The 9,797-nt window shown below is 44.8% G+C and overlaps 1 protein-coding gene across 1 annotated transcript; it reads left to right on the top strand.

The window, feature by feature from the left end:
- Positions 1-3,068: 3,068 nt before the first annotated feature.
- On the top strand, positions 3,069-8,137 carry CNOT8 (CCR4-NOT transcription complex subunit 8; the record flags this gene model as incomplete). Its single annotated transcript, XM_079542481.1, has 6 exons — positions 3,069-3,185; positions 4,788-4,981; positions 6,294-6,455; positions 6,806-6,950; positions 7,571-7,681; positions 7,988-8,137. The coding sequence occupies 6 exons, from the start codon at positions 3,069-3,071 to the stop codon at positions 8,135-8,137; spliced, it is 879 nt and encodes a 292-aa protein (XP_079398607.1).
- Between the last annotated feature and the right edge of the window lie 1,660 nt (positions 8,138-9,797).

The following is a 9,797-nucleotide window of genomic DNA, read 5'->3' as shown; positions in this document are numbered from 1 at the left end:
GTTATTTCTTCAGTTTCAATCGGGTATTTTCAAGCCACAGTACCTTTGAGCTCAGTCTCTTTGCTCACCTCCCGCTGGCTGTAGCCCAGGAGAGGTCCTTTGTTTCTGCTCAGAGTACAACTCCTCACCTTTCACTACTGCTGCGGAAACTTTATGAGGGTTTAGGCACCGGCCCCGGGGTGTTTCCAGGCAGCAGTTGGCTGTCCCCTCCCAGACGAGTCATGTGAAGTCAGTACCGTGTCACTGTTAGTGCTGGCACTGCTCCCTGTGCGTGTGCACATGCTGTCACTCAGTCCAGCGCTCAGAATACAGCTCTGCAGGTAAGAGTTTTTCATCAAGAGTGTATTGAGAATAAAAAAGACAGCTCTACCTTAAAGATAAGTCGTTTCTACTAGGCATGAACTCATGTTTTCAGCACAAAGTAGCTGATGCCAATGCAACTGAATGGGTCAAAGGTGTATTTGTTCAACGCATGTGAGTTACAGGGGTGTTTGGCAAAGCCCAGCAGTCCAGCTTTCATCATGTCTCACTAAATCTATAAACTGCAACAGCTGTCACTACATCAAACAGTTACAGGTATTGATTCTATCTACGAGGATGAAATGCAAATAGGTTAGAATGTGGTTGGGCTCAGTTGTGTTTAAATATGCTTACCAACCATGAAGTCTGTAATTACAGTATTGCAAGATGTAAGGTGCTGGAGTGTTGTCTTTATTATGCAGATGTGGCCCCGATCTGTACTACTTGCCCAATATACAGTGTCCTATTGTAAACTAAGCTCAGAGAAATGAGGGTGTCACTTGACATAACTTACCGTGTTTATTTTTCCATGTGAGGAAAATTGAGGACCACTTCCTCTCACAGTTAGCATCATTCAGCCCCTCATGAGTGAAGCAATATATGCTGCTGTTCTGTAAGCAGAATTTCAAGCTAGCAGTAGTGAGAATTGCAGTGATCTGCAAGCACGAGTAATGGTGGTGCCTTGTTGTCCCTGCCTGATTTTTTTGTACCTAACATTATATTTTTATCAAGCAACCTTTTCTGGAAGGAATATTCCTAACTCCCCTCCCAGCCTCGTGCCATTTCATCTCTGTTCCTGTTGCTTCATTTCCATATTTGAGACTGCTACTGTTTCCACTGACACTTTCTCTTGACTAATGCAAAGTATTTCCTACTGAGGAAAGAGTTTTTAATTCTCAGCTGTTGCTGCTAATTGTTATTTATCATGGACTTAATATGGAGCAACGTGATTCCTCCAAGCTATTTGGGTACGTGCAAAGGAGGAAGTGGAAACTGGCATTTCAAGAGAATAAAGGTTGTCCAGCATGTTATTTGGACTTGGTCTCGCTCTGGTAGCACTGTTAATCTAATATGCTAAAGTAGGTGATAAGAGTGAACTGCTCGGATGTCAGTTTCTTTTTAACCTCCGTCCAATTCAGATATGGGTTCTATCTGAAGGATTTACAGCCTCTAAGATTAGTTTAAAGGATGTCTTCGTTTGCTTTCTACCGCAGTTTGGGTCACGGGACAGCACTGAACACAGCTGTTCGCTGGCCCAGGCTGTGCCCCGAGCTGCACGTCCACCAAAAACACTGCAGTGTGAGACAAAGGCTGAGCTCTGAGCAACGCAAGAATGGGATTTGCTCTTTGCTAGAGGTGACAGAGACCTTTCTGCAAATGCAGCACGTGGCATACATTACAGCAGCGACCGCAGATCCGAGCCGAGCATGCAAAACGCCAACTATCGACCGTGGAGATAAACGGCGAATCAAAATAAACTTCAGAATGCTGACAGCTCCAAGGTTAATTGATAAGAGAGCAGCCTTTAGCAAAGCAGCACTGTCAGAGCTTTTTCTGCTGAGGTATGAGGACTAAAGCCGAGGCGCTGAACAATGCCTGATGTGTAAGAGCTGCCAAGGTGGTTTTCCTGGGTACTTTTATGGAAATGGTGAGCAGGCAGCTGAGGGCACGAGGGGAAATGAACCCAAAGGTGCACAGACAACCGCTCCGAAGCAGCAGCAGAAATGCGGAATAACAGCCATGAGCAGTCAGACAGCGGCTCCTGAGCACGGACAAGCAGCACATCCCGGACACCTGAGCGTGCAGCACGCCACATAACAGCAATAGCAGCACGTTGCAATAACAGCAGTAACAGCACGCTGCATTACAGCAATAGCAGCACGCTGCAATAACAGCAGTAACAGCACGCTGCATTACAGCACGCTGCATTACAGCACGCCACGTAACAGCACGCGCCGCCACGTCACGCACTTCGCGCCGCGAGCCCACAGCCGGGCGGGGCACGCGACAAGGACACGGCTTTGCGCATGCGCGCCGCGGGCAGAACCCCGCGTGGCGCTCCGCCTTCCCCGCCCCCTCCGTTTCCGTCCCCTCCGCGGGAGCGCGCGCCAGGCGCGAGCCGCAACGTACTGCACCGCGCGCCGCTGCGGCTTTGCCATAACTCTCGCGAGAGCCGGGCGCCAACCCGGAAATCCCGCCTCAGCCGGAGGCGTCATCGCGCCTGCGCGGAGGCGAGAGGCCCGGCCCCAGCTTCCGGGCAGGTAGCGCTTGGGGGAGGGGAAAGCGATGGGGAGCGGCGGAGCGGACGAGCGGTGGGGGACGGGCGGGGCTCGGGAGGCCCGCGGGAGGCGGCGCGGCGGGGCTCGGCGGGGCTCGGCGGGCTCTAGCAGGTGCGGGGCCCCTCGCGGCGCAGGGCGGCGGCGGCTGGTCGGCCCCTGCCCTGAGGCAGCGCGGCTCGTGGGGGCGCGCGCGGCGCTCGGGCTGCGGGGCCAGGCGCGCTCCCGCCGGGGCCGGCGCGGCTCCGGGGCCGCTGTTCGTTGCCGGCTGCCTCGGGGCGGCCGTTGGCGGAGGCCGCCGAACCCCGCGGAAGTGGGGCTGCGGTGATGCCGCGGAGGCGCGCCGTACCGTGCTGGCTCGTTCCTTTTTGTAGCTCTTTCTTCACGCCCTTCCGTCTGTTCGCTGCAGCACGCTGATTAGATCGCGCGGCTTGCGGCTGTACGCTGCCATCTGAAGGCGGGGGGAGCTGGCTGTGCCCTGGGCCCGGCAGGATGCCAGCAGCCCTGGCGGAGAACAGCCAGGTGATCTGTGAGGTGTGGGCCAACAACCTGGAGGAAGAGATGAGGAAAATCCGAGAGATTGTGCTGAGTTACAGCTACATCGCAATGGTAAATGCTTCGTGCTTGACCTGTTTGTCTTATTCGGGAAATAGGGGCACATGATAGTTGGACCAAGAGATCTTTTCCAGTGTCGATGATTCTGTGGTGCTCGTTGAGTGAAAAGTGATTTCCCTCATCTGTTACCAAACAAAAATAGCAGTTAATTGGTGAAATATTAGGAAACTCATCACTAGAGAGACATACCAGAACGCAGTGTGTGTTGTCTTTGTTCTGGTTTGATGGAAAGCCGGAGAAGAGAGAGACCACCTTAGAAAAGGGAATTAATTGAATATCAGCATGTATTAGTTTGTACAGTAGAAGGTGGGGTGTTCAGGTGTACAAATCTTTAGGTTCCCCAGCATATTTGTCCTGCAAATTTCTTGCCCGTTTTGGAAAATTGACAGGAAACTGTAGGAGAAGAAGCCTCTAAGTGACAACTTGTTAGCAGCGGTGGCTCCTTCTTAGCGTGCTCACATGTTGGTTGTTCCAGGAGAAGAATATTCTGGCTGTCGATATGACAGCACGTTTCAGGAAGTTTTATTTCAGAGCAGCAGAATATCCTCCAGATGGGAAGAATCCCTTTCTGCTCTTAAAGTTTGTATCTGCTTGGCAGGAGCCAGGCACTCACACAGCCAACTGAGTTATGGTACCCTTCAGTTACGACAGCTTTGACTGAGGATGCTAAACTCAAAGATAGGAGAGAATTCTGTAATAAAAGCATGACATAAAAATACACGTGCCTTCAGAGTGCATAGAATTCAGTGCAGAACAAAGTTGTGAAGCAAACAGTAAACATATACGTATATAATTGTATGTTGATTGGAAATGAATGCCTTGCTTCAATATGCTTTGTGTTTCATCTCTTTCTGGCCTGTTTCCCTGTTGTAATTGCTGTGCTGTGAGAGTGGGTACAGGAAGACGTGCAAGGGAGAAATTCTCTTATGTACTGGATCCTCTGAAAGTTTTTGTGTGCTGTAGTCTATTTATTGTAGTATTGCTGTAGTCTGTCTATCTGTTGATGCTATTTGACTTGAGAGTAGAAATTAGTATGGTCGCTTTGTTGTTAAAGTCTGTCTTGATTTGCAGCAATTTCTATCAGTGTAGTATTGGCTATTTTTTTTTTTTAGTAACTACAAAGTTTACCATGATCTGTATTGTTGTTGTTACCATGGTGTTACCATGATCATGTACTGGTGAGAGTGCTGGATTTAACTTACATTTGGAACTTGAAAGAATGCTATATGTATATTTCTAAATAAATCATTTTCAGTAGATATGGGGAAAATAAGAGGGGTAGGCCCTTGGGAGTAAGAGATGCTTAAGTGATGCAGTAACTCATACTGGGTGATTTTGTGACGTGTTTGTTTTGAAACAAAGCCACAGGAAAGGTTACCTGTGAGAAGTGAATGAGTGCAGTCGGCTGACCCATGATGTAGGTTTTCTTTTAGTTCTGACTTGTAGCGGTTTGAAGTCCATACTAGAATATGAAATGGGATGAAAAATAAGTGTTTTTAATAGAAGAACTCACAGATTGCAATATTGAGACCTGCAGGTGTGGAACTGAGTACAGTCCTGCCAGAATGTGGGATAAGATTTCCTCTTCTTTTCCAGGACACGGAGTTTCCTGGGGTTGTTGTAAGGCCCATCGGTGAATTCCGCAGTTCCATTGACTATCAGTATCAGCTTCTTCGGTGTAACGTTGATCTTCTGAAAATTATCCAGCTGGGCCTGACTTTCACAAATGAGAAGGGAGAATATCCTTCTGGGATCAACACCTGGCAGTTCAACTTCAAATTCAACCTTACGTGAGTCTTCTGTGCCAGGGAGCAATGGCTGCTTCCAGTGCTGCCGTGTGCTTGTCTTTGGAAAATGCAGAAATCCATTTGTTCCTCATCACTGGTTGGTTCTGAGCATTGAAAATTGAGATTCCAGAGCAGATCATGTGAGGCTCAGTTTTGGCATGACGGGAATTGTATTTCTGGAATAATGTTATGATCTGAAACTTTACGTGGTTTTTATATATTTCCATATATTTCATGTAATCGATTCATTGCAAATCTGTGTCTTTCTGCTAAATAAAAGTGGACGTGCAATTTTCAGCAAAAAGGAAAAAGCCCCTTTACAGAGCTTTGCTAAAGTATCTAAAGGAAAAAGCATAGGTGGAATTATCACACGTGTTTGGGAGAATCAGCCTTGTTAAAGTGAGTGTGGCAGTTCTTGACTCTTCCACACTACCGTTTCCTGGGCTGCAGTTGAAGCAAGTTTATTTATCTCTTCCTGTGTGATTATAAAGAGAAGTTTGGCATCTATGCCACAAAAGCTGCCTGGAAATAGAGAAAGTTTCTCTGGCAAAAGTGCATTTCTTTGGGAATCAGTATTACTGTGAAACAGAACATTACCAAAAAACTCTTCATGTAAGCTGATCATACTGCTCTTGAAAACAGAAGTTGCAGTGTTTACTTGCACAACTCTCTCAGCCTCTTAAAAGCATTTAAGTCGTAACAAAGAGGTTTTGACGCTGTGAACCCTATTTGACTCTAAATTATCATGTTTGGTATGAGTTTTGTTCTGTGTTGTCATGTCCCCCACCTCCAGATGGAGCTTAGGAGTGTAAAACTCGGGTGTCTGCTCAGCTCTTCTCCAGGCTTATCAACACTCATCTCTGTAGTCAAGCGTTACGCAATTTGTTTAGTCTCTAAGATGGCATTGCAGATAATAATAAGGTAATATAGTGCTGTCATGTGACAAATAAAACACAGACAGCAGTGGTGCTTGTTGCTTTAGAGGTCTGTGTCTTCCTCTTTGGGATGACTTCCCTTTTCTCTCCCATCATCTGGCACTTCCATTACCTCAGAGATATCTTTCACAGCATCAGTTCTATGGAGGTGCATTCTTCAGATTTGGCAGTAGCAGCAGAATTGATATTCGGTTGAGGTTGCAGAATATCTTGTTAAATGTGTAAGAGTAATGGTATTAAAAATGGTTTGAGTTTTGTAGAGACATCCAATGGAGCTCAGAGGTGGACAGCCTGCAGGTCGCTCTGATTTTCCAAATGCGACGTGCGGGAAATCTTTCTGAAATGAGCCTTGGCTACAGAGCTCTGCTTTTCTCCTTCAGGGAGGATATGTACTCTCAGGATTCCATAGACCTCCTTGCAAGCTCTGGGCTGCAGTTCCAGAAGCATGAGGAAGAAGGGATCGATACCCTGCATTTTGCTGAGCTGCTCATGACTTCAGGGGTCGTCCTCAGTGACAGTGTGAAGTGGCTGTCGTTTCACAGGTAGGTCTGACGATCACTGGTGCTACTGAGCGAGATGCCTCTTTCTGGCTTAAATCCTGCTGCTTTGGACCATGGAGTCTGACACAGATTTTAATGAGATGCATTTTAGCAGCTGTGCAGTTCTTAATGTAAATTTGAAATTGTAAAGGCCAACTTTAAGCATGCTGGTACTTCATTTTATATCAGCACCTATTTTGTTCTGCATTTTGTGTGTGTGCTGCTTGCAAGTTCTTGTGCTTCCTCTGTGGAAAAGAAGGCTGTAAGTATAGAAAAACACCCTCTTGCAACTGATGTAACACTAATACCAGCTGAATATAGGTGTTTGTCAGGTTCTTTATGTTTGTTTTCAGTGGTTATGACTTCGGCTACATGGTGAAGCTGTTGACAGATTCCAGGTTACCTGAAGAGGAACATGAATTTTTCCATATCTTGAACCTTTTCTTCCCATCTATCTATGATGTAAAATACTTAATGAAGAGCTGCAAAAACCTCAAGGTAATTTTGTCTTCGATGCAAACAAGGGGTGGATGGACAGCAGCCCTGCACATCTGCAGGAAGCCAAATGACAGAACCGTTCTCTCTCTAAACTGAAGTATCAAATCCAGTAGTCACACAGAGACACTTAAGACTAAGTTTGTATCTAACAGGTACTGCCTCCCCTGTTATAAGCTTGTCAATATGTTTATTATATAAGGAATATTCACATAACCATGTGTATCTTTTTTTTTTCCCCCTGCACAGAGTGGAGTATTTTTGTCTTATGTGAACTATTCCATGACTTGATTAATTGCTAGGCACTCAGAGGGTTGAAAATTATTTATGTACTGAATCACAGCCTTAGTTCAGGAAAGGGTGGGAACCCACGGTGCAGCATTTGTAACCTGTGACTGTACCCACAGTCATCTGTGTGTCTGCAACAGGAAAGCAAGGTACCTAAATTTGACTAGAGTGTTTCTGCATTCTTGGACAATGTTTATCGTTGTATTTCACTACAGCTGGGGTGTGTATGTTGCTGGAATCTGCACACAGTATTTAACAGTTGTGTTCTGGAGAAGTTTGGCACTTATGGTAAGACACAGATGTTTAGAAAATAAACTCATCTGTTTTCATTGCAGGGCGGCCTTCAAGAAGTGGCAGATCAACTGGATTTGCAGCGAATTGGAAGACAGCACCAGGCAGGATCAGACTCTCTTCTCACAGGAATGGCATTCTTCAGAATGAAAGAGGTAGTGCAGTGTTCTTTTTGGTTCTTTCTCCAGTCTCTGTCCATCAGCATCAATACAAACCATGCTTTTGGTGGTGTTTTTCTTTTTGAGCCTTGTGAGTATCACACTTCAAAATGGTCAGTAATAGAGATCGTTTCTATTGGCATTGAATCTTTCCCTTTATTCTTCCTTCCAGTCTTTGTCTTACTGCCCATGCTGAATCCTAGGAGTGGCTGATTTCAGATGAACTCTTTAATTAAGGTTAGGTGCTTTCCAGTTTAGAGGAACAATTAATTTCTCTTCCTCTTTTTTTGTTCCCCTCTGCAGTTGTTTTTTGAGGATACGATTGACGATGCAAAGTATTGCGGGCGGCTGTATGGTCTTGGCACAGGAGTGGCTCAGAAACAAAATGAGGATGTGGACTCAGCCCAGGAGAAAATGAGCATTTTGGCTATTATCAACAACATGCAGCCATGATAGGTGGTAGCCCTCAGCAGAACGTGGTTACTACATTGGCAGCTGCTGTCCTCACCCATTTTCCCTAATGGTGTCTCAAAGGCACAGTACACAATCTCTGGAAGGCCTGCAGTTTTGCTGAAGAGCTGCGTCTTCTTTTGAAACCCTGGACAGAGTTGACTAAATTCCTAATGCCAGCATTTCTGATTTGCCATCTTTTTAATACGAAGGGCAAAAGACAGAAACTACTGTGTATACCTCTGTTTTTTTCCTCTTTATACTGTACAGAATCTGCAAGGAGGACTTAACAGTGTAATAATATTCCTTTAAGACAAGGACCTGGAAATCCAGTGAAGTCAGACACAGACGTGCACACAAACTCCCAAACTGTGCTTTAGAAAGCTTATTTTAAAACTTCTGCATGTTGTGAGGGTGACAGCTTCACCTCATTTTTTGCTTATTTTATCTTTGCCTAGTCTGTGGAAAATTTGCTCCCTTTGATCACTGCAGAGGTTTGGGAAAGGATAACATTAAAAACGATCCTTGCAGCTAAAACTATTTGGAGATTTGCTTTACAACGATGGGAACGGATATTACTTGAGTCTGGAGTTGATTTGGTCAGCTTCATAGTTTTTGCTTCTGTATGGTGCAGGCTTGATCCATACTGAGCCTTGGCTTAGTTCTTACAGGTGTTAAACTGTTCTAGATAGAGATTAAGAGGGTCTAGAAATTAATTTTTGCTTGAGAACCTCTTGCCAGGACCAATATTCTGACTTCAGTCGTCTTCAACTTGACCTACAAATGTTAGTCTCATTTTGACAGAGTTAATTCAGAAAATGGATAAACTTGTTCCTCTTCTCCCCCCTTTTTATGCTTAACAACCTGCAGAACAGCTCTCCTTCCTGTCATTAAAAACATCTGAAACAGAGCTAGAGAATGGATGAACAATGTGGGATTCTGACTTCTAAAAATCAAGCCATACTTTTTTTCCTTCCTCAGCAGCTCTGTAATGACATGATTTAGGAAAAAAAAAAAGTTTTGGACGGGGCAAACTTAAAATTTTGACTTGGTCATGAATTTTAAACAAGCTTATTCAATTCATTACTAGGAACGAAGGTTTAGAGCTGGTTTTTGAAATGCTTGTAAATAGTACTTGTTTTTAAATTTTGTAAAATAAATTTTTTTAAACAAGGCTTTGTTTGGGAATTTTAGTACTTGATGGAATTCTGGAATCTGAACTCAAGAGGTGCCTGCATGCAAGAAAGGGAAGATGCTGAAGTTTTTTTCTTTTACTACTTAGGATATACGACTGGGATAGTTCTTAAAATTTGCTTTTATCAGCTGTTCTTCAGTAAGTTTGAGCTTAAAATCTCTTTGGTGGACTTAGATTCTCTTTCTGACCTTCTGCTAGCTCAGCAAGCAGCTCAGCCACTTAAAATGACAAATCTATTTTGCTGATGTGTCCTGCCTGAAATTTTCCTGCTTCAGCTCCACCGTACTGATTCTTGCCTAAATGATAGGAGAGCTGTTTGGTTAAGCAGTAGCTCCCCCTCCTGGTTCAAGCAATTCCAAGTTAGTGGGAACAACTCACCAGGTTAATATTAATTAATCTTTAATTAATCTAAAATTAATCTTTTAATCCAACTCCCTCCTTTTACCTGCTGCTATTTGAATCGTTTTG

This window comes from Tetrao urogallus (genome assembly GCF_951394365.1).
Source record: "Tetrao urogallus genome assembly, chromosome: 14".
NCBI lineage: Eukaryota > Metazoa > Chordata > Aves > Galliformes > Phasianidae > Tetrao > Tetrao urogallus.
The sequence above is the reverse complement of the archived record's forward strand: the minus strand, read 5'-3'. Positions and strand labels throughout refer to the sequence as shown.